We start from the raw sequence: 26956 nt of genomic DNA on the forward strand, positions 1-26956 counted from the left end.
TCTTCTCTTTAAAAATGTCATTAAACAACGATGATTTAATGTTACAAAATTTTTCATCGCAGACATAACAAAAAGCGTAGCGTTTAATCGTATTATTTAACATTATAAATATTTGTATCTGATTTTTACCAAATAGACCTTCTTTGTTTTGGTTTCTTTTATGCGCTTAATAATTAGCCGATTAGCCTTACAGTTAACCGGTTGCGGCCGTAACAATAAGTGAAGCAGTACTCAGTGAAGTAATGGCTTAACTACTAATCAATGTTTACAATATACGATCGACACAAAAGAGCAGTGATCAGTTACTTAATCGAGGCCTAGGAAAATCCTCTCGAACGGATACAAGTATTTGCAATAATTATTAAATAAGAGGTTTTATTTTAACATCAGTTAAACGGAAGTTATAGTACTAATATACATACATCTCTTATAGTACAAATTATATTGTAATGTTCGATAACTGTACAATAAGTTTCACAAATATATAACATTAACTTGAAATATATTTTCTGCTTTTCTATATATTAAAATAACGATGACGCTGGCTAATATAATATTTACGGTAGTTAGTTTATTCTTTATAAATATCAAAGTTAATGTTAATTATTACACATTATAAAAACTTATTGTTGTCGATATGGAATATCGAATGACACATTAATGGAACTAAACTGTACGGACAGTATATATATCAACTTATTGCAAATACTTTTTACAAACTACTTTACACATTTTTTGTTACTCATTTCATATTACATTACATATTTTTATTCTGTCTGCTTTAATAGTTACAAGTGTTACTGCTATACATTACTAGAAAGGATTTCCTATAAACTCGTAATTTTTTCTTTCATCCTAATGTATTCTTTTTTTATGTATATATATATAATAACTTATATAAATATTTTATATAAGAACAATTTTCTCAATTCTTTTTATCCACCAAATGAAACACGCACCGTTCAACCAGTACCACTAGTTACTGTGTATTTTAACATTATTTATACTAAAAAAAATAGGCAAGTTGAATTATCTAAATCCGAGAATCGAACACAAAAATACTTTAGTAATATTTCCTGTTAAATCAAATATTGTCTTTGTTAGAGTTTTCTTTCTGCCACTAGCGACATACTCTTGATCGAATAAGTAAAAGGATGCGCATGTTTGGACTGAAATAATTGCTATTATTCTATACAAATTAAATATTTACTAAAAGAAAAAAATTGTACAATCGTTCATAGGACTATCTATCAATCGTTCTAAAATTAAATATAATAATGAAAGCAACAATTTGGAATAATCAGCGTGTACTTAAATCACAATTTAGGTTTCGAACCTTTATTGGCAATATTTGTGCGAATTTAAAGGAAAAGAAAGTAAATGTAATTGGTCGAATACAACGCGCATGAGACTTTTGGAAAAAAAATATTTAAACAATTTCAAGTATGAAAGTGCGCGTCGATCAGCGGCGTGAACTGTCGTTTCAAATATTGAATTATATTTTAATAAATTTATCCCGGCTAACGAATGTTGCTATTCTGACCATGAGACTAAAGATGGTCAGTTCATGTTTCAAAGAACAGCCAGTCTTATAAAAATATGATATTCATGAAAGACGAAAACTAAATTTTTGTAATAAGGGATCGGACACACCACGAATGTTTTTAGCAATATACAAGTCCAACAACTGTTTGTCTTTTTTTTGTTAATTGAACAATTCATGATCTCGAACTTTGTAACTCTTCTCTCTCGCAATGAATATTGCAATTTTTTATTACCATTATATAGACTGTACGATATAAAAAAATGATTACAAAAAATAAATGGAATGAACGTTATTGTAAGACTGGCCCTTTGAATATTAAAATACATCGATGAGCGGCTTGTTTTATTATTTCTAGTGACATAAAACCGTCGTGATAGAAAATAGTAAATATAAATCTTCTTGTTTTTCGTATTAAGCTTTTCTCCTAAATGGTTATGAACAGTTAAATCGCACGTAACAAATTGAAATTATAAACTCCAATTATTATCTACCATCGCTTTTTTTTTTTTACTATTTTCTACAAAGGAAAATCTCAGCTTGTTTTGACGGTAGGCCTAAATGAAATTTCACTCTTAATTTTTCCACTCTTCTTTCTTTCTTTTTCCAATTTTTATTTTAGTAGAACGAGATTTGGAAGCAAATACTGTTTTTGTTTCATTGCCTAGTAATATATAGTAATGTTTTTATTTTACTGCATAATATCAAATTTAAACTTAAAGAAAAAGTTGTAATAGTTGGATCGTAATATTTTTTAAATATTAATGTTAAACCGTTTTCCACATTCACATATAAATTATAATATGTCCTTCATTATACTTTAACGTATCTATACATTCTTATATGCATAACAATAAATATGTTAAACATATTATTAAATTTAATAAAAGTATATCGTATTTACGGTTAAATCGCGATACGTTTAATATATTAAATATACGCGTCTTTACAACGTATTATATTATTATGAATATCTTCATTTAGGTATCTCCATCCTCGTTCTACCAACGCTTTTTGCAGTAAGCTAACTTCGAAAAGATGTTTCAGAAAAACTGTTTATCAAGGATTGTTTCTAAAGAAAAAAAACCTCAAGAAATGCCTCTAAGAAGCTCTGTTATTAATTTGCTGATAACGCGTCTAACGACTAGTCCGTTGAACGAGTTATCACCATAGATTTATCGTTAAATTGAATGTGCAACATTTATAATATTATTGTAAAATTCAGTGTGCTATATCATCGCATAATGCATCATCGCACCAGCTTTATGCTACCGCAACAATGTTTTACGACACTCGAGTTGACAAAGACTTCTAAAAAAACATTTCCAAGGGGCATTTATTGAAAAATCCATATAAAAAAAAAAAAAAAAGAAAAGAAAAAAGAAGACAACATTCCGTTCGTGCATAACATTCTTCGAAAATGTATTTTCAATAAATGCCACTGGAAAGCGTCACTAGAAAAAGTTTTCAAAAATTTCTCGTGTGCTATCCTTAATTACCCTTGAGCTTTTCGTACTCCATCGCATTGCCGTTAGTGTAAATCTTTTTGCTGGCTTTTTTACCAGCCCTGGCGGACAAGTAAGCCTTTTGGAAGAATTTAGCGAAAAGAACAAAGTAGCTGAAGTACATGGTCAGACTAAGTGTGACATTGACGCGAGAAATATTGCAGTCGATCTGGCCGCTTTTCAGGTACTGATAAGCCGTTACGTTTATAAAGCAGCCGATAACCATTTGTGCTAGCTGCAGCGCAGTAATCAGCATCGAAATACTTTTCGGTGGCCTATAGCGCATTGCTTTCAATGCGTAATAGGAGTACATTATAGAGTGAACGAAGTAGTTCATTACGACAAACCACCTGGCGGATGCCGTGTACTCTGAGTACGAGAACCATGAGTAAAGAAGAACTGTTATATGATGGTACCAGTGTAGAAAGATCAACGGCTGCTTTCGTAACACGATGAAGATTGTGTCGCCAAGCTCCGGAAGCTTGGACAGGACGAACATCCATGTCCAGAAACCAGACACACAGTCTTGCTCGATGAAGCTGAAACAGATAACGATTACGTTGTTAACAATTGGACGTTAACAATTTGGAAACATTGCTTCGGGAGAATTTAAATGGAGTGGAACATTTGGCGCTCGACTAATATGATAATTCATTAACACTTCAAGTTTGATGTTTGTAACCTGTCACATGCAAATCAAATATTTATTGGATTATTGGCTACTCTGTAAGGCAGCGATTCTTAAACTATGGTTCGTGCACCTCCGGGGGTCCGCAAAACAATTTTGACATTAACTTTATTTATTAACTGTATTAATTGTTACTTAAGTAGTTATTGAGCTTAGGGTTGGAATAGGGTCCGCAAAAAAAAATGTCCTCGGACTATATAAGTTTAAGAATCCTTGGTTTATGAGATTATCGAACCAGAAATTAAGTCTCAAAAACGACGTAAAATGCCTAGAATTGAAATGGTATCTGCAAAAAAAAAAAAGTAGTTCAAGAGGGGATAAAACAGCTAACAATATTTAAGTAAACAGTACAAGATCTCAAATGAGAAGCGAAGCATAGACGCTACGGTATAATGTGTGTGCGCGTGTGTTAAAGTTCCTAAAACATCAATGGTCTATAATCTTAAAAAGGTACTCAAGATCAGAAACGAAATTACCTTGGTATACAAACACTATGGTGAAACCCATAATGCCTCAGCACGTGGATCAATTCTGGCGCTGTTCTGGTAAATCCAATAATGGAGAACGTCGCGAGCAGCGTATTCCACAGTGCAAGTATGCCTCTCAGCTCGAATTTCGGTCTATTCGACATGTACTGCTGTCCACCGAAAATTATTATCATGTAGATGCCACAGTAGTAGAAACAATTCGTCCAATTCTTTGTCATCCATATTTTAGTGTCCAAATGTCTGAACGCTTCTTCGAAATTGAAGACGTACGAGTAGTTGGGTACAGTGACCTCCATGTAATCCACTTTGTTCATCTTGGTATTTTTCTTTTTTCTGTCCGCTTCTCACAAAAAACTTAGAGAAGCACCTTCCCCTCGTCGTTGCTCGCCAATAGGCTGAAAACAATAAAAAATCGTCAGCATACATATGCAATGATATCTCTAAAATTTAAGGAAGACATGACAAAAAATCATTTTTTCCAGTATTGTATTTTTGCGAAATAAAATATTCTAAAATTGTAATGCATGGGAACATACTGAAAATTTATTTCCGTTTCATTGAATGAACAAAAAGCAAGCACATCCGAAATCGGTCATACGTCTTCCTTATTTCAACTTATTTGCAAACCAAGCAAGTTTTACATATGAATTGCAAATTTTTTAAATCTGAATAATTGCGATGTTGTATGTTTTAAAAATATGCATGCCTTTTACATTTTACAAGCATGTGCAATTTGTGTTCATATATTGTTATTAGGTAAAAATATGTATAACTAATCTTGTTGCTTGTTCTGATAAGATTTACTCACTAGTCTTTTGTTATAACATGAATATTTCCATATATACATATCAGAAAAGACAAATGTTCGTACTAAATAATTATGTGAAATATCTATGCAGCTAGCAATCAGTAATCAGCTATTAATCGACGAGATACGATTAAAATTGAAAACAGCTGGACCTTTGATCAATTATTATCTGAGTTATTTGATGAGTGGCATTTTAAGTCAGTGTCATTACGAGCAGTGCCATGCTTTCAGTTGATCAAAATAGAAAGTAACTAAACTTCTAATTTTGATCAAGACAGAGCCACTTGAAATTATTAAAATTATTAAACTATTAGCAGTCAGTAATTAATCAATTATTCCAATCATCTTAGATAAAAATGTTCTATGTATCTACCTTTTTTTCTCAATATTTTCAAATATTCCAAAAGCATATTTCTTGAACTTAAAGAAGGAAAATCATCTCTCGGTGTTCTCATTTCTGATGATTTCTGATGGTGGTAATGATGATTCGAAACGCAATGAACCGTGTAAAATTCCTAAGGTCGAATCGAATGAAGTCGAAAGAACTTACAATTTTGTTTAACTTTTTATAACGTTTATAAAAATTCGACCCTATTAAAAACCATTGCTACCTTTATAAAAACAAAACGATTATTACTTATCAAAAATGTAAAAACAACCAACATCAAGTTAAAATGAATCGTGTACATTGTCACATTCTGCATAGCATGCATATTATTAAAGCATCAATTTTAAAGTCCTATTTTTGAACAAGTCATGCTATTATGTCCATTATCCTCCACGTCTCGCCTAAGAGACGTATAAACATATTTCAAAGTGTTGCAATAAAGAATTGTAGAGAGGCCAATTACGAAACTACAGTTATCGTAAATTTCAAATTGTCAAATAGAATTTAAATATCACGTTCAGTACGTTGAATATTTTCAGAAAATTGCCCGGTGTAATGTTTAACCGGTTCCCCTTCGGTGAATATACTAATATCATCATCTAAGTGGGGAAATCATTAATTCACAGTAATAGGCAATCCCAGATGTTTCCCAGAACTGATTTTTCGGTTAGTTTCATTATTGTGTGTTTAACCTTTCGAAGTGAATTCAGTTCAAAACAAAGAGAACGAATATTGTAATTATGCCACACTGTTGAAAGAAAAAAATGAATGAACTTGTTATTTAATTTTCCTGGGATAAACTGAACAAATAATTTGATGTCTAGCGAGTAAATACACCATTCTATAAGCAAGTACCATTTTGCTGGTATCAACCATACTGATCATAATTATGTCAAAAGATTGATTTATAATTATCTTAATTTACATTATGCTTCACCTCATTCACTTATATACACCATGACCCACTTTTTCTAATCACTCTCTACCTCCTTTCTCTTTTTCACACCATCTGCGGTCTTTAAACATCCAGCCACGCTTTTGCCCCCTTCCTCGTTCAAAATTTTTCGTCCACCTTTAACCCTCCAAAAAGTATTTTCAAATATTAGATATTATCCAAACATACTAGTTATACTTTTTAAATTTAACGGACATTTCGATGGGATTAATTTTAGAATCTTCCGGATTATATGCACGTATGCATCTACTTCTCTCATATTATTCAAAGGAGACATGTGACTTCTGGGAAACTGAGGAAAAAACTGTTAGTAGTATCATTTTTAAAGTAAGTACATACATATGATAATTGAACTTTATCATAAAATGAATATATTATAAAAAAGTGACATCTTCATATGACACGTCAAATAAAAAAAAAGGCTATGAATCAGTATTATCTTTTACAGTTTAGTGAATAGAAAAATAAGAATATATTATATAATATATGTGCATACGTTTTGATCTTTCTTTACACCGACGCTGTTTCTCTATACTACTACGAGTCATGATTGAAGTACAATATTTTGTTTAGTGACGCACTCAACAGGGATGTGTTTCGTATTTACGTATATTGCATATTTAAGCAGAATTTACGTCAGTTAGATTTCCGTTCTTGAATGAAATAAAAGGTATACTTTGTGAAGTATTATCATGCATCGGCATGTAAACGAGCAAAAAATGTTAACGGCGTGGCAATAATATCTGTCGACATTACATATTTATAAGAATATAAGAATGATGAAATATCCAAAATTAAAACCATAATTCCTACGAACTAATATTAAACAAGTACATGTATCATCATTTCATTTTTCTGACATTTTTTCACTTATTCGACAATTATTTTCAATGAAGTTAATAACAAAATATCAATTTATGTATTATGTATTAAGCTTGTTGGATAACAACGTAATCGAATAAGCAGATTAACAGTTATACAAGTGAGGCCTATCACAGGCAATGTTCATTATTTTGATTTTTCTTATGCCCCTCTGTATTTTCAAATATTCTTTCCTCTATGTTATTTTATTATAAGAACCTATGTAAAGTATGTTAATTTAGTGTTATGTTTAATGTTATCTATGAGGTTCCAATCAAGAATAGGTTATCAGTAAAAATTTTTGGAAGTCAAAGAGATACACGTGGAGCGTTGATTTGTACAGATCGATATAACAAAAAATGTTTACGATCATTCGCAATAGTCAAAGGTTAACCACATTTTGATATTCTAAATATCTACAATTCAATTTCTTCTTCGAAAGAAACAGATAATACTCGAATCCGTATTAGTGATTGTTTATTTTTGTGTGCAAATAGTTATAATATAATATCTGTCGACCTTTATTTTATAATTGTTAGCGTAAAAAAAAAGGAAATAGTACGTAATATAAGAAATGTAATGGAAAATGTATTAATAGAAAAAAAAAAGGAAAGAAAAAATTTTAAAAATATAAAGACAATAAGAAGATCCTACTCCATTAATCGGTTCAACGTTTTATGTATTTAAATTCAAACGACTTCTACTCTTGTTTTACATTTGCGTAACAATTTTTTCCGCGTCACTTAATTATGATTCTATCCAGTAAATAAAACCGATATTTCCATCCTATGGATACAAAGTTAGTATAAGATCGATAATTAAAACGGATAATTTCAATCAAAAAGTTCCATCTTCTTGGAATGAATGAATGATGAGTGGAAACTAAGTTTACTAAAAATAAATAATGAAGGTAAGAAATTGATGAACATGCAAACTTCACATTTAAATACTGCTGCGTTGTTATTATCATTCCGACGTGAACTTTATGAAAATGTGTAATCACTGTTTCTACCAATTCAAAATAGAATAGACATTAAATTTTACAGATTTGATAAAATTACAGAATTTTTTGCGCTAAAAAACATAGCAAAGTAAAACTCAATTCTTCGCAGTACGAACGTAAACATAAGAGTGTAGTAAAATATGTACAATACCGATGTTCTCGTATGTAACCTTTGAAAAATATTTACCTGAATTATACGACGCAAAGAGAAACTATAGTTGTATGAAGGAATATCTAAAATTAACTGGAAAGTAACATGTAACATTTTTTACTTTGTTTGATATCTAGTATCTCTCAAACGTATCACGCCATTTACTTATCAACACGAAGTCTTAAAAATGTTTAGTTTTATATCATCCTCTAAGTATGCATTTATTTTTCCATCAAAATATATGAATGTAGATAATGTACATGAATAATCAAGCTAAAATAAAAAACAATATTAATGTTACATTGATTATGTATTTATACAACTTTACGAATGATCACGCACGTGTCAATCATAACATTACCACTACTTTATAAAGAGTATAGTGTGAAAGGTGCTGACCGCCACAAGAAATCAATGCGCGCGCAGATCAGCTCATCGTTTGATGGTGTAACGGACGAATCAGCTTCTGTTTGTATAGACGGTCAAAATAAATACGATTGCCCATTGTGGGCAGTTTCGAGTAGGTTTTCGCAAATTGTTCTTCCTGACAAATTATACGAATTACCTTTTGTTACTAAATTGCAATCGAATGAAACATAAAGCTCGATCGAAGCACAAAATTAGGAGACATAATACTCATTCATAAACATAATAGTTAATTTTTAGCCATTTTCCAATCTTATACCAACTACTTTATATATAAATGTACTAGTCAACAGAGATAGTTACTAAGATTTGCCTTGGATTTATAATTCGACACTCAAAATTTAATAAATCGATTCATTCAATCGAATAATAGCAGTTCTGACAGAGTGATTCAATTTAAATCACGATGGAATGCCAACATACCTACAACCAGAAAGTTAGTTACGACACTTTTAAATTTATCATTTAAGAAATGAAATGCACGTAACATTATCTGTTTCATCCTATAGCAATATTGCGTTAGAACAGAACAATCGAAAATAAATTTCGTTAAATGAAATGCATCACGAGTTATTGTGTGGTAAAATAAGGGACATTTGACATAAAAAATCTTTTGATTCTCGATATTGAGACCATTTTAAGAATATCTCTAAATACTGAGCTTGTTAATAGCTTGTTCATAAAGAAAGATTATTAGTACGAACGTTCAAATTATAACTAAAAAAATTTCATTCAAACAATTAATTTAAACGAAATGTAGCAGAAACTATGAGAAATAGACATAATAAGACAATAAGTAATACACGTAGAAATACTTCGTTAAAAAATGAAATTGTAATTAGTATTGTTGGAGAATAAATTTTGAATGTGACAAAAGTTTTAATAAATATCCATAAAGAGTAAATAGTGATGAATAAAGAATAAAAAGTAAATACTTATTTAAAATATAAGCGGCTTTAATCAATATAACGAATCACTAATACAAAAAATTTCAAATACATAATTACGAACTAAAATATGAAATACCAATACACAGAATAAAATAAATTACCAACTAATTATGGCATCCAAATTTTACTTGCACATTAATAAGACTTTCGTACGAATAAGAGAAAACCGATGTACCGCGAGCAAAACTGTAGAATTCAGCAGAAACGTGAAAAATTCTCAGGTAAACTCCGAAATACACGATATTCGGCAAGTTAAACTTTCACGACACCGATCTTGATTGATTAAAGTTAAAATCAGGAACGAGAATTTCCTCAACGCTTTACACAGAATGAGTCGCACGAATTTCACAAAAATATTTGCCAAACAATTCTAGACGAGGAGCGGAAAACAGGCAAAAACGATGAAAATATTTCTTTGGGCATACATACCTTAAAATGGGCCGAGGAAGTTTCCGAACAAGTTGATGGAGGAAGAAGACACAAGGTGGATCACAGGGAATCGTAGGTTTACTTCGTTTTATGCCCACGGAAAGACGGATACTCGCATTAAGAAGCGGGCAGTCGCGGCTGCCTGTTTTAAGTAGGCATATTCGTTGAACACAACGAAACAAGGTTGACTTCCAGCACTAGTAGTTTTTACGCACGCCGCCGGCCCATCAAGATGCAAATGGTAGAACACCGCAAGGCGCCATCTCTACTTAAGTGGCGCGCACGCGCATTTCCTATATATATACCGCCATCTTATAGTGTATTATAGAAACTATAAATAAATACAAGCAGAATGAAAATGAGAATGCTCGATCAAGGGATTTGTCCTTTAAAAGAATTACTGCACCACGCAACTATTTCTAGAAAACAAAAATAAAAATCTACTCGGCTGGCGAGTTTCAAATTATATTCTCTTCGAAGTCATATATTTAAGTCTTTTTATAGCAAAATGAAACCGAACAGGATAGATTCCTACTACATAGGTTCTTGTATATGCTAGAACGGAACTAATCGTGGTAAATCCCTACTTGTTTTAGAAATGACCGTTTGGTGCAGCACTTACCATCCGCCATTTACAATCCGCATCCACCTTAAGGCTGATAATGTAAATCTAACGCACGGGTGAATGTGGCTTTATGTCCTGAAAAAAAAAAGGAAAAAGTATTCGATGTATTAAAAATTGCTATCATGTTCTAACTTGATAAACAGTGTTATTTTGTAAACTTTCAAATAAACAAATCCACTTTAATATAATCATAATTGCTTTGATAAACTTTTTCACATTTCACGCAATAAGAAAATGTATCTATTAAATACAAACTTACACATACGAGTTTCTTCTCTTAGAACTTAATTAATATCGGGTACTACGGGAAAAACACATGTTTATATCTTTAACCTCTTTCTCAAGTTAACTATATACAAAGTGAAAATGTGACTGGGATGTAATTAGAATTAATATATAAAATAATCAAAATAAAATTACTTGCTAGTATATATCAAATAGACTTAACACTTTATGGAATTTATCTTCATGTATAAAAAAGATTGTAGAACTAAATAGTAAACAAAAAATGAAACGTTTAACCGAAGAAAAAACGAAACTTGTCCTAGAGAAACTAACAAAATAGTACGTGTCATATGATATTCAATTTACATTGAAATTAAAATGAAATAATTTGCATATACTATTCATATAAATATTACAATCAATAACTTTGTACTTTACGTTTTAGTATCGGAACCAATGTAAAACTATTAATTGACAGACCAGATGGTGTTTACTGTTTCCGAGAAAAGAAAGGCAGAGTATACTATGTTTCAGAGAAGATTTTATCATTAGCAAGTATGGTGAATCCAGATAGATTAGCCAGCGTTGGGACATGCTTTGGAAAATTTACAAAGTCAGGAAAATTCAAATTGCACATCACTGCATTGTATCATCTGGCTCCTTATGCACAAGTAATTATAATGTTTTTCTGTATACTTTCTCAAAGTAATTAAATTTTACTATATTGAATACAACCATTGAATGCTAATGATAACATAAAATTTTGTATAATTTAAGCCTGAACTTTTGAAATATGTATGAAGTCACCTTAATATTTCCTTTCAGCATAAAATCTGGGTAAAACCATCAGCTGAGCAACAATTTTTATATGGACATCATATTTCGAAGTCTGGTTTAAGTAGAATTACAGAAAATACACCTCAATATCAAGGAGTAGTTATTTTTTCTACAAATGATATTCCACTGGTAAATGAAAAAGTTTTACTGTTCATTACTGTTTGCTAGAAACTAATTTTTGATACTGTTTTAGGGTTTTGGTGTCACAGCCAAGAGTACAATGGATTGCAAATATGCAGATCCAATGGCAACAATATGCTTTCATCAAGCTGACATAGGAGAATACATTCGATCCGAAGACTCTTTAATATAATAATAATGTATAAAAATATTTTTTATATTTAATTTTTAAACTGTTAAATAAGTGATGCTACAATTAAGAATTATATATTATATATATTATGTTTAGAAGAGTTATAATTATTGTTTGTATTTAAAAAGCCAATAGAAGATTTCCTAACTAAATGTAGTAAATTTTATTATAAGTTCAAATAACTTTCAATAAAAACTTAGTACCTTTTTTATTTTACAACCATCGTACAACGTGATAATTCTTTTTCCCAACTCTAAGTAACGACACATTATTACTCAATATATGTATACCAGGGACAATAACTTCTTCCATATTTGTAATTTTTTGATAATTAATATAAAAACCACCAGCTTCAATAATTCTTCTTGCGTCATGGTCTGTCTTAAAACAATTTGCTCTTTTAGCTAATTCATAAACATTAATACCTGGTTCAGCTAGAAGCTCTACTACAGTGGCACCGTCTAATATCTGTATTAGGTCATTCACATTCATTCTTGCTAAACTATCGATAGACTTGTCATAGAGTACAGCTGATGCTCTTTTTGCTGCTACTAGTCCCTCTTCTGCAATGAAACAGATTTTTCGTTTTATTGATAACTTACACTTTTGTTATCAAAAAGTATTCTCTTACCCCCATGAACTAGTAATGTAACTTTCTCGGCTAGAATTTTCTGAGCACTTCTTAATTCAGGCCTCGCAAAATGCTGTTCTACAATCTTTTTAATTTCATGCACAGGTAAAAATGTAAAGAAGTGAAGAAATTTTTCTACATCAACATCCTCTGTTCTAATAAAATACTGGTACAATTGAAAGCTAGAAGACTTTGCAGGTGAGAGCCAAACTGCATTGCCAGTAGATTTTCCAAATTTCTTTCCACCCTCTGCGGTAATTAGCGGTAATGTTAATCCATAAACTTGATCTTTGGTATACCTAGTAACTAAATCATAGCCAGATACTATATTTCCCATTTGATCTTGGCCTCCGATTTGAAATTTACAGTTATATTTACGATGTAGATGAAGCCAATCATAGCCTTGGAAAATTGGATAAGTAAATTCTGTGAAGCTCATACCACTATCAGATTCCAATCGAGCCTTTACAGATGCACGACCAAGCATTGTACCTATTCTAAAATACTTTCCAATTTCTTTAATAAAGGAAAGGAGATTTGTGTCTTTGTACCACTCTAAATTATTTAGTATTTGTATAGGAATTAATTGACTATGGTACTTGTAGAAGAATTCTGTATGATTTCTAATGATTCTTTTAATATCGTTTTTTATAGATTCCAAGTTTTCTTTTAGTATAACATGTTCTATTTCTGTTCGTTCTGATTTTCTATAACTGGGGTCACCGATTAAGCCTGTTGCACCTCCCAGTAGAATAATTACTTGGTGGCCACAACGTTGCCAGTGTAAAAGATTTATAAGAATTAGTAAATTTCCTATATGTAAACTTTCTGCTGTTGGGTCGAATCCTGCATATACACATTGCGGCGGATTCTTCCATAGCTTTTTTATATCGTCTCTAAAAATTAAACTATTTTCTTATACAAAAACATTATAACATTAGAAGTGAATATAGCGCAGTAAAATAATAATAATCTTCATGCAATATGTACATGATACATAAGTTTTCATACAATAACACTTACACGCAAATAACAGGAAAAATATCTTCATACAGTTGCCTGTTCTCGACATCTAATACGTATTTCGCAGAGTGTAATTGACGGCTATTAAAGTACTTGACGAATGAACGTAACCTCAATAAGTTGTTCATTTTTTATTAATTATCAGTAAACTTATTTAGTTCTCAATTTCAATAATAATATCAGTCACCTATACTTAACCATTCGTTTGTCTCGTTTATATTTATTTAATCGAGTATGTACCGGCAAGCATAACCTCTGATACACATTCTGAAATACCGATTGTGTAAAAAAATTACAGATTTTGTTGTACTACCTCCTGCAATTTACATTCAATTTTTAAGTAAATAAAATCGACCCCAAATAACTTAAATCTAACACATAAGCCTTGGTGTGCTATCGTTTTAAAAAGACCGGTCTATAAACTATAGTACAAGAACTATAAAAGCGCTAGAAGTTTCCTTCTTTGTCATTTGAGATGAACGTCGTTAATACAGGATACTACCATTTCTTCAGTAGCCCTCAAATATTAGAAAAAACTATTTTCATGCTAGATGGCAACGCATTTGTAATGTTTAATTAATTTTTTCCTATTAAAAAATACATAATGTATGTATGTATCACACATATGCACATCTAATCATGATCACACAATACAACATTTATTATGTTTTAGAAATATCATGCTCTATTTACCATATTATTAACTCCAATTATCTCAATCATTCGCAATAAGTTTTCTTATGTTCCTCAGTTTTTATGCCACTATATCAATCAAAATACCGGCCAAATCGATTCCACGAATCTGAACTATGTTGCAGGAACATGAAAATCTTACATTTATCAATTAAACGGCGTTTATAGGGTAGAAATATGTAAGAACTGGTGTAGAAATCGCGTTCTTCTTTTGAAGGATAACAAGTAGCTTCTTTACAACCGGAGAAAACGCCGATTGTACGAACCATTAAAGGACAAATAGATCCTCACTGATTGCCTTGGCTGATGTAACGATTGCGTGACTATTCCAGCTCGAGAAACTTCAGTTTCTCGATTACCTTTCATTGGAATATATAGCGTTCACATTCATTTTCACGCATGGGGATCAGGATTTTTATTAGAGGCCAACGAAAGGTATTGGATTATGAAGAAGTGGTAGTATGTATGCATGGTTGAGTGGTGGAAGACTTCTGCTTGTTTACAGTTTAATAAATGGACAACTATTTGTAATGGAATCTAGACACGTTACAGCATTGATAGTTCCTTAGTCTGATGTCATAGTTTGTTGAATTTAATCGATACAATTATTTCTTTTCCAGCCGCAATATTTCTTATGTTTTTCTCATTTCAGAGTTCTATTTTTTTTATAAACTTTCTTCGTTAATTGTGCAACTTTATTAAATTGTTTTGGCAGTATGTAAATTTTCATTATAAGATTCAGCGGACACATCCTCATTGAAATTTCCTTTTACATTCACTTAAATTTTATATCCGAATACGAAATATCATTTCGAACGTATTTCGAAACAGTTTCCAGATTGCTTCGTAATTGTCGTTTCAAAACTGTTGAGCAACAGTTTCTAGGTTCGAAACAAACTGGAAATAGCTTTTTTTTCAAGCTTCTTCCTTTTCTGCCACACTATACAAACACTTCTCCAATGAAACAATTCCAAACTTCATCAATCACTTCAAACACCTTCAGTTTCAATCGTAATCACTCCTGATGGCCAGAAAAACAGCATCATTTCCCCGGACTTTTCCTGGAATCCTTTCCATAAAAGACAATTTCAATTCCTTTCCAACGCATTTGCTATGTCTCTCTTTTGTAAGGCGGTCGACGCTACAAGATTCTTCCCATGACTTTATTTCACAAAGATCTGATAAAAAAAAAAAAAAATACCACTTCTGTTCTATCAAGTCTCGACATCGTTACAATTACGCTCATCTCTGAATCACGCTCATTTGAAATTTCATTATGTCACAGGTCTTCCGAAGATTTAAATTTGACAATAGTTTTAAAGGTGGCCGTACAAAGAAATTTCCAGATCTCGTTTTCTGATTGAGTTTATACTATATACTTTGGTATAAATTTATCTTCTTTGCGTTTAACATGTTAAATTTTTTATGTTTAATGCGTGGTACGTGTCCGTTAATAAATTATGTTGCTGAGTACATGAAATATCGCAGTTTAGTCGTAAGTACGTGTGTTGAAGATAAACTGAACGGAATCACGGTCAAATAAATCTCCGTGTACACCGTGAACATAATGAATGCAATTGCAATTGCGGACACGAACGAAGTCACGTACGTACATACAAAGGTGAAATCTTGTGTCAGTTTCGTTTTAGGAAATAGAAAGAACGGAAGAGATTATGCGAGTACATGATATTATACGTAGAAGTATTTTGAGACTGTTTCAACGTGGATTATTATAAAAAGAGGGCAAAAGAGAGCAAAAACAGATGGTGACAAGGAAATAGATTCAATGTGGCATGAGGCGTTTGAATTTCAATTTGCTGAAAACTCCCTTTCTAACGCACTGTCGCTTTTTATTGTCTTTAAGATTCAACACCATGTTCCCATGACCGTTTCACATGCATTCATCACAGTTACACTTTTCCGTGACTGATCTTCGACAAAATTTCACTCTTAAATTTAATCACCAAGCGTTCAAGCTTCATTGTTCTTAACACTCCTTGTTGCAGCTTTTTCATATAATTTATTGTTTCATGGTGCCTTATCTTTACGTAACGTTCGGTCGTAAATTATAAGTTATGGTAAGAAATGCTTGAACAAGATTAATTAATGGAATGAAGAATATGTATTGCAACGGTTTGCATTTAGTTACGGTGCTTAAGCAGTTAAATGGCCGGATGGAGAAGTATTAAAAAATACTTTGCTACACGGCATAAGAGAAAAACTGTAAGCCGTGCAATTTGAAACACTAATTTGCAAAAATCAGAATTCCAAGTTAGAGCATCCATTAACAAATACCTACGTATGAATCACACCGCTTAGAACAGGAGTTTCATAAATTTCTAAACGCCAAAGTTGCCATTTCTTAAAGCAATAACAGATCGTGGACCATACGAATGAAGCACACCAAAGTCCGCTCGAACGACTTATCTTAAGGAATGAGAAACGATAAAAAATATATAGATCGGCAGAGCAGTAATGATGCACGCATCGCGCGACACTCGTTAGAATTTCGATTTGCTGAAACTTCCCTTTCTAATGCACTGTCGCTTTTTACCCGCTTCGGGATTCTACTCCATGTTCCCATGGCCGTTCCGCATTTCGATCGGCCGAAAGAATCCGCGAACCTTTCTACCTCCGAGCGGTTCTCCTAGTGGGATGTCCGGCGTTGACTGATCCACACGTATACCAGCCAAGAAGGTGCATACATAGACGCAGCTGGCTTCTTCTTTTTCCATTCACCAGACTTACGCGGCTGAGTTACGTGCTCGGTCGTTGTTACTCCTCGTGGTGTCTGTTCGCGATGTTCCATCCTAGAGGGGCGATTAAATCGTCCACTCTTTCCCTGTGATTCCTCATCGCCAGCGGTTCTCATGCGAATTTCACGGGGAATATGACGACATGTGACAATATTTAAGGATATTTGGGGTAATTGGTGTTACTTCATGCTGTTTCAGGATATCTAGAGCTATCCAACGACGTTTTCACATTGTTTCTGATCCTTTAGTGCTATCAAACTACATCTGACATTGTGTCAGATTGTGTGGCGTTTTCTGATGATTTTTTAAGTTGTTTGACGTTATTATACGCTGCACAAATTCTCGGCGATGTTGTACAAGGTTTAATCCACCGCTCTGTAAATTATACAATTCTTTACTGTAAATAAATAACGTTACTGGATTAAATAAAATCAGATACACCAGATAAGAATCTATGAGTAAATGAATTTCAACACTTCCAAAAAAAACGAGAAATACACTGCGTTCAACGTTTTTACTGTCGCCCGAAATAGGTCGTTGAATCTTGAATTGTAATGAACACCGCAATGATTTCGCTCGGTGATAAGTAAAATGCAAAAAGCGATGACGCTACATCGATCACATCGATTCGCAGAAGAAGGGTATCGCGCGCATCTCCACATTACGAAACTGAAAGTCTTCCACTTCCTGCGTGGAAGCCCCGTCCTCGAGAACGGAGAAAGGGAACCTCGAAAATTTGACCCACATCATTTTTTTTCCACGAGTACGCAAACACGGTACTTTCTTTTTTTTTCTTTCGCGGCTGCTTTTTGCCTTATCTCGGAGGTTGATTATCACATTCTCGGATCTCGATACTCGCGTGTATTTCTGTTCGATCATTTAAATGGATCAATTTCTTAAAGAATGATTTCCCTCGATATTCAATCGACAGATGGGTTATCATTAATTGTAGTTTCTGTCTTTTGACACTTTCATTTTTCCTGCAATGTTTTCTCTTCAAATGCTTAATGACATCACGCAAACGATTTCATTTATTCATCTTCAAATCTGTAAGAAAAAAATGGAAAATTTTCAAATTAAAAAGTATATCTTAATTAACTGGAATGTATAATCGAATGAAACATTTATGTAGACGTAATTGTTACTTTTACGTAAAAGTTTAGAAAATCGTTGTCTCAAAGGAAGATACTTCCTGGATGTTCATTTAGATGAAAGTACGTTTAACCAAGCTCATGTGATTTATAGTCAAACGTAGTACACCGTTTAATGGTCATCGTTTTCTCTTTGCTCAATGAAATTTCAAACAATGTTTTAATGAAATTCAGTTTAGACGATGTTACGAATTCATACAGATACAATATAATAATCAACTATGGACAAGGAATTTTGCTTCTAACATCCCTAATACTTTCACTACGATTTCAAAGTTGGTACATGTTACGATACTTAATAGTTCGAAATGAACAATCTTCGAAGTACTCAATACTCGCACTATCCTACCGCTAAACAATACCTTAAAACAGTCCTACGAAATTCTTTGTAAAATAGATATTCTCAGAAGCCCTGCAACAGTCTAGAAACGAAAAAGAAAAGAATACTATCGCACCTGCATTACGTAAAACGCAAATTGGTATGTCTTACAGTCAAAGAGCGCCAACAAGCAATCACACACAAGCGTGCATTAGATGGATTTAGAAAGTGCGTACCTCTTGTACAGCCGAAAAAACCCATCGCCCACCATGACGGTGTCCGATGATCAGCTTGAGCAAGCCTAAGGGAGCCAAAGTTCAGGGACGAATCGAAGTTCGACAGGAAAGGGTTCACGAGGATTGGAAGAGTCAAGTTCGCGGTGTGTCGGAGGGAAAAAAGCTGCAACGAGATCGGTGACAGTGGCGTGGAAAGAAAGAGGGATAGAGAGGGAAAGAGATTCGCCAGGCTTGGGTCTCATCAGCATAGGTGATGGGTCGAGATGCGAGTGGGGCCAGGGCTGGTATAAAAGGGGCACCGTGGCATCTGTGGAGCATCAGTCCTCAAATCCAAGGAACAGCAGCAACCATGAGGGCATTCATGGTGAGTGGTACTTCTTTCGTCTACACGCTGACTCCCTTTCATCGATATCCTCCTCCTGCCCGCCGATTATGCTCTCTTCGCGGATTTTTCTTTCAATTCTGGTCCGTTCATATCGGATTTCTTCTTTTCTCTTGATCTCACTTGCTCGTTTTTCTTGCCCTTGAGTTTTTTGTAGTGGTTTGGAGGGTGCAAAGTGTTACTTCAAGCAAAAGGATTTTGGATGGAGTAGTAGAATTGGGTGATAAGACTGATAACGTGTAGCAGGGATGTAGATTACCTTGACAATCGGTAACACGTGGATGGAACTTTTGTTGAGAACGTGAGACCTGCAACAGTTTAGAAAAATTTAACGTTACTATAACTTGATAAACTTGAATGGAAATTAAGATACTTGTCCACTCAAAAATCAGTAGAATCATAGACTCGGTAATAGATACGATTCTCACTGGGCAAATAAAAATAATAAGAGGATCAAAATAAGTTGATCGCAAAAAGTGGCAAGTAATTGTCTCCGCGTGAAAGTAGTATAGCTATGCGAGATCCGAAGAGAGGAAAGAGAAAGAGAGAGGAAAGGAAAATGAGAATTCGTGGAGAGCTATAGAAAGGGAGAGGGTATGGGAGAAAGTAGAGAAGAGTGGGAATGATGTCGACCCAAAAGGCAGCACAGATGCAATTGTGCTCAATATAATTGCATTCGATGATCGTATCAAGATGCATGATTACTGACAATATAAGAAAAACTTTCCAATCCCATGTAATCTCATTTCCTGTACTCCATATTCCACTGAATCTTTTGTTACCTTGCTCACTTTTCACGAAACTTATTCCATCTTTTACATATACTTTTGACCCTTTCCTTTATTCTTGTATTCGACCATTATTTTATCTTCTTATGCCTGTTACCCATTAACTTCCAACTCCTTCACGCTGCTCCTGTAAAGTTCCAGATTTGATCCCAGATCAACGTTGCATAACTTAATCGATTGATCTTAATTTTCCAGATCGTGGTGCTCGCCGCTTCGGCGATGGCGCGGCCAGAAGCAGGTTACTCCTATTCGCAACCTAGCTCCAGTTACGGAGCTCCCGGAGGCGGAACCACCGGACTTGGTGGTGGACTTGGCGGAGGATTAGGCGGTGGACACGGCGGTGGACTTGGCGGTGGATTAGGCGGTGGATTAGGCGGTGGATTAGGTGGTGGATTAGGCGGTGGATTTGGCGGTGGTTTCGGCGGTGGTTTCGGTGGTGGCGCCGGCGGAGGTGGTGGATTCGGTGGCGGAGCCGGCGGTGGCGGCGGCGGTGGTTTCGGTGGTGGCGCCGGATTTGGCGGTGGCTCCCTGATCCAGAAGCACATCTACGTGCACGTGCCGCCACCTGAGGCGCCGGAAGACAGGCCCATCAGGCCAATCGCGCCACCGGCACCGGCCCAGAAACATTACAAGATCATCTTCATCAAGGCACCTACTCCGCCTACTCCAACTGCTCCTGTCATCCCTGCTCTTCCTCAACAAGATGAACAGAAGACGTTGATCTACGTGTTGGTGAAGAAACCGGAAGAGGCGCCAGAGATCACTCTGCCCACCATTGCACCCACTCAACCAAGCAAACCGGAAGTTTACTTCATCAAATACAAGACCCAGGTAAGAGATGCTTTGTCCTTTTACATGGAGTAGTCTTCTTGTAGACAATTACATAGCGTGTGATACAGATTTCTTTATGTCACATGTCTCTATGAATGAGGCTGTGCGTCAATTATTTTCTCCAAAGGCTAACGTTTGCCAAACCTATACTAACGATAGCAAACGCTAATTCAATTACAGAAGGAAGTTACCTCTGGTGGTGGCGGCGGTGGCGGTGGAATCGGCGGCGGAATCGGCGGTGGTATCGGCGGTGGAATCGGCGGTGGAATCGGCGGTGGAGTCGGCGGTGGAATCGGCGGTGGAGTCGGCGGTGGAATCGGCGGTGGAATCGGCGGCGGCGGTGGAATCGGCGGAGGAATCGGCACAGGGCTGGACGGCCACGGCGGAAGCGGGCCAAGCGGGCCCAGCACGTCCTATGGGGCGCCCGGCGCTTCAGGCCCTTACTAGTCACTCGAAACGCCCGTTGAACCCCCGCAGCTCCTCCTCCACCCGCAATCGAACCCATTTCTACGCCCCGCGACACGCACGCATTCACGGCTTCGGCCACGGCTTCAGCCACGGCTCAACGGCGATCCTATTGGACGCAACACACTGTGATCCCACGTGGACGACCGCGGTGACGAGCAGGAACAGAACGATCGAGCGTACAATCGATGGTAACACGAGGCTCCTGCTCGCGATTCGGTGTTACACGATTAGCAAGATTAGTAAACGAACAACCACGATCATAAGGATGACCGTGACGACCACGATGATGACCACGATCATGATGATGATAACGATGATGATAACGATGATTATAAGGACGACGATCATAACGATGATGATGATGATGGTGATTCTAATGAACGTTAGGAACACGATAACCAAGACGACGACGACGACGACGATTAGGATTAATGTTTTTTATACGTTACTTTTTGCAAGAAAACGGTGGCGAAATAAAGCTTTTTTATGTATTTTTACATAAAATAATGATGTGTTATTTTACCTAATCTTTAAAACCCTTTAGCTCTTGCGTTAATTAGATTTACGTTGAGTTCTCTATTGGAGTCTTGGATTAGCAGTTTGAATCAAAGAGATTTGGGCATTCTTTTCTGAGACTTGTTATAAGTGTTGTAGCAGTATACTTTTGCTTTTCTTTCATTGGTGTTGCTAAAAGTAATGTTAACAGATGAGAACAATGATCACGTTTGGGATATATCAAAATTATAGAAACGTATATTGAATTTCCAAATATGTAGATACTTACAGATACTGTTGGTTCGTGCAAATTATGGAAATGTAAAGTTAAGCCTGATCGATCCTCCCACCGTAATTCCCTACATGGGCCGGAGCATCGCGAACTTTCAGTTTCTACTATTTGTGCTCCTTTTCACCTGTTTAAGAGGGCCAGAGAGAAAGTTGTCTGTGAAATCGTCCTTCGAGAACAAGCATGCTTCCTCGAAAAATAAAAATCGTCATCCTCTCCGCCGAAATAAACTTTCTAGCAAAAGTAACACAAATGTAAAATCGTCGTAAAACCAAAACGACGCGGATTAGATCATATCTACTACTTTTATGGTTTAACCAAATGATCTGAACAACCTAAAAACGGAATGACTTACTTAATTCCAAACCTAATCTTTTGACTCGTAGTCGAAAGTAACAGTATAAAAATAACTTCAGAAAAAATGAATTCCATACGTATTTTCATTGTTTGTAATTCGTAGATTAAACAACTTGATAAATGGTAAAGAGCTTGTGCGCTAGAACTGTTATAATTGTTATTATCCAGTGTTCAATGCTCGTTCAGTAGCTTGTTGAAGAACATGATCTCGCAACGAGGATCATAACATAATACTTATAACTACGTTCACGCAATGGTTGAGGTAACAATCCAGATAACGATCGATAGCCACAATTGCACCAGTGACCTGTGTTTATCCGATGACAATGACGACAGTAATCGTAATTTTGAGGTAATACTAAGGCTACGTAAAACTGCATTTTTACACTGCATAGTATATAAATAACAATGACTAAAAAAGCACCAATTTTAAAGTGAAACATATCATAGTTTACGTATATAGAAAGTTAAAAAATTATCAATTTTATGTTAAATATTTTTAGAAAGTAACACAACTGGTATTGACAATATGAGAGATCGTTTCTACTTCTATCATTGAACAAGTAAAAGTCATTCTAATATTCATTAAACTTCTATATGTACATTAGGTGTCCCGTAATGTTCAGAGTAGTCATCATTATGGTAATAATCTCAAGGTAAAAATAATGCAATGGGAAATTCAGCTGCACGAGGCCAAGTTTCACTTTAATTTCTCTGCATTCGCGGGAGCACGTATAACGAAACTCTAAATTGACGCAGAGTCATTAAAATATTGCAAGACGAAGTGACCTCGTGCAACAGAAACGTTGATTGCAAAACATTGAGAACTTTGAACCAAATAACACGAGCGGTGGAACATTTACAGAGCAGACATTCGATCGTTTCGATACGCAAGTGTTACTTTGGAAATGAAAGGATATTAAATGAGAAGATTTCTCTCGAGCAAAACGGCTCCTACAAATCGAACGCAAACAGAAAGCACGTTAAGGACTTTTAATTCGCACTTCCCGCGAAGTCAAATGCCAAACGGAATCCACGCTCTAACCACCCTAGTCGTTTCGAAAGTATGTTTGTTAAAGGAAACATAGGATTACGTTAATCAGACGGTAAATAATTTCCATACAACTTCAGTATGACATCCACGCGTGAGTAGAGTGAAACCAACTCTGCCACGCGGTTTCGTATCGCTTAATTCAGCGCGTGATGAGATAAAACGTGCAAACGGCGCATTATGCAACGAATCCTGGTCTAAAATGTTATACAAGCTGGCAGGAGCGTTGGGCCCACGCCACCCCGTGTGGGAAATCGTAGCGTGGTCCACCAACGCGCGCGGTCCGTTCGCATGAACGCTCGTCACCGTTGCGTCACGTACGCGCGTCGACAAAAGATTCGTATCAACCACATTCAAACTTATGCGTACTATTCTTCTGTCGTCTTTCAAGATTACATTTCGAACGAAGACTAAAAACGTCTTGCTTGATACGTTAATGGTCAAAAGTTTAATTCGTTATTCTTTACGGTTTGTTTGATCAGAGAAGAATGGATCATAGAAAAATACATTCATCATTCGACTGATATAGAAAATCATGTCTTGAATTAATAATAAAAAAAAAAATCACGCAATACCTTTTCTAACCCTCTGAACAACACACCCTGTAATAGTACCAGTACTTTCAAGGACTGATTTGGGTCTACACCTCCTAATGACTCTCATAGCAATATGTACGTGGAACGTGATCGTTTTCCAAGTGTAAACGCTTTATGTATCAGTCGATGAACTCTCCGACCACCAGCAGCGACTAATTTTTACGAAAGCAAAGCGACGAAGGTTCGCCAAGGAGGCTCGACCTCGGGGACGTTCTTGGAGAACGGCTTCACAGTGACAGTGAGAGGCGGGGAGAAGAGAGGGGTACTTTACCTGGTAGTCGTCTTCATCTTGATTAGTGGCTGTTTAAGAATAGTGAAAGTTTCTCCGGCTTGCGTCACGACGCCTTTCCCGAAGAAGACGCGGAAATCGACGCCTTCCTTTTGCACGGACGATCGATCTTTTCCGCAACTAACTTTTTCTAATCCGCCCTCCATACTTGATGATCGTTCCCCATATTTGATACTTTCGTCTCTCGTTTCTTTTCCTGAAAGGTAAAATTAATGAATATCTTAATAACTAAAATAACTAATGGACAAAAACTTTCTCACCTAAACATATTGCTTAAACGACACGACAGAAAATAATACATTTGAAATAAATGTTTGCTATGTCAGCCAGTCTTTTGCTCAGGAGTTAAGGGCACGTGTGATTAATGATTTTGACGCTCTTTGTGAAAGAGAAAGTGCACCTGTGCGGTGATAAATCTTCCAACACGAAAGGGTACGCATTATTAAACGCCTATAAAGTCCGTTTGACTGGATACGAAAGAAAGTAGCCGATAGAAATTTCTCTATCGTGTTTTCAATAAAAAGTGGCTTGCTTGATCCAAGATTTTGTTAAGCAAAGATAACGTAGTAGTTAATTTGTATGCTCACGTTCTTGTGTTGAAATCTAAGATTTGTATAACGCCTGAAATCTAAGATTGTATAACATCTGAAACATAGGTCGAAAAGCTTTACTATTTTGCTATTTTGCATTAATGACGCGTACCTATAATCTTTCACGTGATAACTCCTTTCCATTGAAGATATAACTTCCTGCTTGTAGAAATCTCACAAATCTCAAGTTACAACTCCTCCCGAGTCATCAGCGTCAGTGACCCATGACAATCGCTAAAAGGACCTACACCAAGAACGTTCTACTCTCCTCTCTCTCTCCCTCTCTCTTTCTCTCTCTCTCTCTCTCTCTCTCTCTCTCTCTCTCTCTCTCTCATACTAAAAGAACAGAGAAAAGTCATCGTGACTGCATCAGACACTCTATACCATTCACCATATCCATAAATACAGCTAAATATAAGGTAGAAAATAATCAGTGAAAGGTGTACGTGGCAATCGATACAGCAGGCAATAACGAAGCAAATAAGAAAACAAGTTAAAGAACCAGACCACTCTGAATTACACAACATTTCAGTAGAGATAAAAAACAGTTTTAATAACTTAAAATTATTATTATAAGTTAGGGATATTGGTATATAAAGCCGTCTGCTGATTTCCTAATTCGGTGAAGAAACTTTGTTACGTAAAACAAAATTACTTATGTAATAAAGATAGACGCATAAACAGACTTTCGTGCAATCTACTCGATTTTACGGTATGGATTAGTATACTCGTTCGATTATGTAAAATTGCAATACAGACGAGTATAATTTTCAAACGAGTATAAACTAGATATCCGAATGTCGCACTTGCGTAGGTGATTGAACCCAATTTGCCAGAAAAAGAAAGAGGAGAGAGGAGAGATGGTGACAAGGAGGCCAGATCGAAATTCGTTCCGATTTTTTCAAAGGAGGTCGACGAATGACCTTTCGAGCTGACCGGCTTCTCGTACTTCTCTTTTCACGGTATAGTAACGATACTCTTGATCCCGCGGTCTGTTGCAGGAAGTCGAAAAGGGGATTCACGTGGTGGCCATGTGAAAGTTGCCTCTTGGCAGACGTTGCTCCTCTCTATAGCCCTCCCCCTCCCCCTTCCACTCCCCCATCGTACTCGTCTTTCTCGATAGTTTTCCAGGGTTTCTCAGGTAAGATTTCTTACGAGAGCATCTTCTCAGCTGCGTAAGAACGTGAGAGAGCCCGCTTTCGTTTCCTTTTTCTTCCTTTCACGACGCTAACGCATTCCGCTTTCCCCTCGATCGCGTCGGTAGCATCCTTCATCTCTGTTCCACTCCTCTCACTTCTGTTGTTGGTCTGTCTTCTTTTTTTTCCTTTTGCTTGGTGGGTCCTTTCATCGGTGGATTTATTGGACTGCTTGTACGTGTCCGATTAAATCTGGCTGAGCCTGAAAGAGATAATCCTTCAGTAATTTAAAAAAATCGTCGGTATTGGAATTAATGCAAATAGTATTGGTATTAATCAAATATACAAGACAGTACATAGTAAGAGAAAGAATTATTCACTAGATTCTGGACTTTAATTATCTCGATCAGTGGATATAATTGAAATTTGGATAATAACACGTTTCACACGTGACTTGGAACCTATGCGCCTTTATGAAAGTGCGTATGCTTGATTTGAAATCTAAAAACGTAAATCTAATCTAAAAATAACCGATTGCTCACCTACTATTGATTCAGGAAACTACTGAAAAGTAGTACAATTTACAGTTATAGATATCGAGTAGCTAAAGAGCTGAAATTGAGGATAAACGATTAGAACTGAATGCACAATAGAAGAGATGATGATTGATAGTAAAAGCT

At 35.3% G+C, this 26956-nt stretch overlaps 4 protein-coding genes and 2 long non-coding RNA genes across 9 annotated transcripts; 2 read left to right on the top strand and 4 right to left on the bottom strand.

Moving 5' to 3' along the window:
- Nucleotides 1-146: 146 nt before the first annotated feature.
- On the bottom strand, nucleotides 147-10447 carry LOC143427377 (very long chain fatty acid elongase 6-like). Its single transcript, XM_076901444.1, has 3 exons — nucleotides 10196-10447; nucleotides 4213-4619; nucleotides 147-3587 (listed from the first exon to the last, which is right to left on the bottom strand). The coding sequence occupies exons 2-3, from the start codon at nucleotides 4536-4538 to the stop codon at nucleotides 3035-3037; spliced, it is 879 nt and encodes a 292-aa protein (XP_076757559.1). The 5' UTR covers nucleotides 4539-4619; nucleotides 10196-10447; the 3' UTR covers nucleotides 147-3034.
- An 845-nt stretch (nucleotides 10448-11292) lies between these two features.
- Nucleotides 11293-12347, top strand: LOC143427378 (60S ribosome subunit biogenesis protein NIP7 homolog). The gene is made up of 4 exons (XM_076901445.1): nucleotides 11293-11384; nucleotides 11491-11716; nucleotides 11871-12011; nucleotides 12076-12347. Exons 1-4 carry the CDS (start codon nucleotides 11329-11331, stop codon nucleotides 12193-12195), a joined length of 543 nt encoding a protein of 180 aa, XP_076757560.1. The 5' UTR covers nucleotides 11293-11328; the 3' UTR covers nucleotides 12196-12347.
- A 27-nt stretch (nucleotides 12348-12374) lies between these two features.
- Tyrrs-m (Tyrosine--tRNA ligase, mitochondrial) lies at nucleotides 12375-13996 on the bottom strand. The gene is made up of 3 exons (XM_076901442.1): nucleotides 13850-13996; nucleotides 12827-13722; nucleotides 12375-12758 (listed from the first exon to the last, which is right to left on the bottom strand). The coding sequence occupies exons 1-3, from the start codon at nucleotides 13975-13977 to the stop codon at nucleotides 12409-12411; spliced, it is 1374 nt and encodes a 457-aa protein (XP_076757557.1). The 5' UTR covers nucleotides 13978-13996; the 3' UTR covers nucleotides 12375-12408.
- Nucleotides 13997-15297: 1301 nt separating this feature from the next.
- On the bottom strand, nucleotides 15298-17608 carry LOC143427379 (uncharacterized). 2 transcript variants are annotated; one of them, XR_013102307.1, is made up of 3 exons: nucleotides 17482-17608; nucleotides 17097-17409; nucleotides 15298-15720 (listed from the first exon to the last, which is right to left on the bottom strand). It is a non-coding gene; the product is annotated as an uncharacterized LOC143427379 (long non-coding RNA). The 2 variants fall into 2 exon arrangements; XR_013102308.1 differs by having other exon boundaries at nucleotides 17167-17608.
- A 1649-nt stretch (nucleotides 17609-19257) lies between these two features.
- On the top strand, nucleotides 19258-21452 carry Twdlt (TweedleT). Its single transcript, XM_076901443.1, has 3 exons — nucleotides 19258-19368; nucleotides 20370-21005; nucleotides 21186-21452. The coding sequence occupies exons 1-3, from the start codon at nucleotides 19258-19260 to the stop codon at nucleotides 21450-21452; spliced, it is 1014 nt and encodes a 337-aa protein (XP_076757558.1).
- Nucleotides 21453-22257: 805 nt separating this feature from the next.
- On the bottom strand, nucleotides 22258-25413 carry LOC143426855 (uncharacterized). Of its 3 annotated transcripts, none has more exons than XR_013102199.1 (3): nucleotides 25253-25413; nucleotides 24533-24746; nucleotides 22258-22384 (listed from the first exon to the last, which is right to left on the bottom strand). It is a non-coding gene; the product is annotated as an uncharacterized LOC143426855 (long non-coding RNA). The 3 variants fall into 3 exon arrangements; XR_013102197.1 differs by lacking the exon at nucleotides 22258-22384 and adding an exon at nucleotides 24266-24413; XR_013102198.1 differs by lacking the exons at nucleotides 22258-22384; nucleotides 25253-25413 and adding exons at nucleotides 24266-24413; nucleotides 24850-25159 and having other exon boundaries at nucleotides 24533-24770.
- Nucleotides 25414-26956: the final 1543 nt, after the last annotated feature.

The sequence above is a fragment of the Xylocopa sonorina genome, chromosome 9, assembly GCF_050948175.1.
Source record: "Xylocopa sonorina isolate GNS202 chromosome 9, iyXylSono1_principal, whole genome shotgun sequence".
In the NCBI taxonomy this organism is placed as follows: domain Eukaryota; kingdom Metazoa; phylum Arthropoda; class Insecta; order Hymenoptera; family Apidae; genus Xylocopa; species Xylocopa sonorina.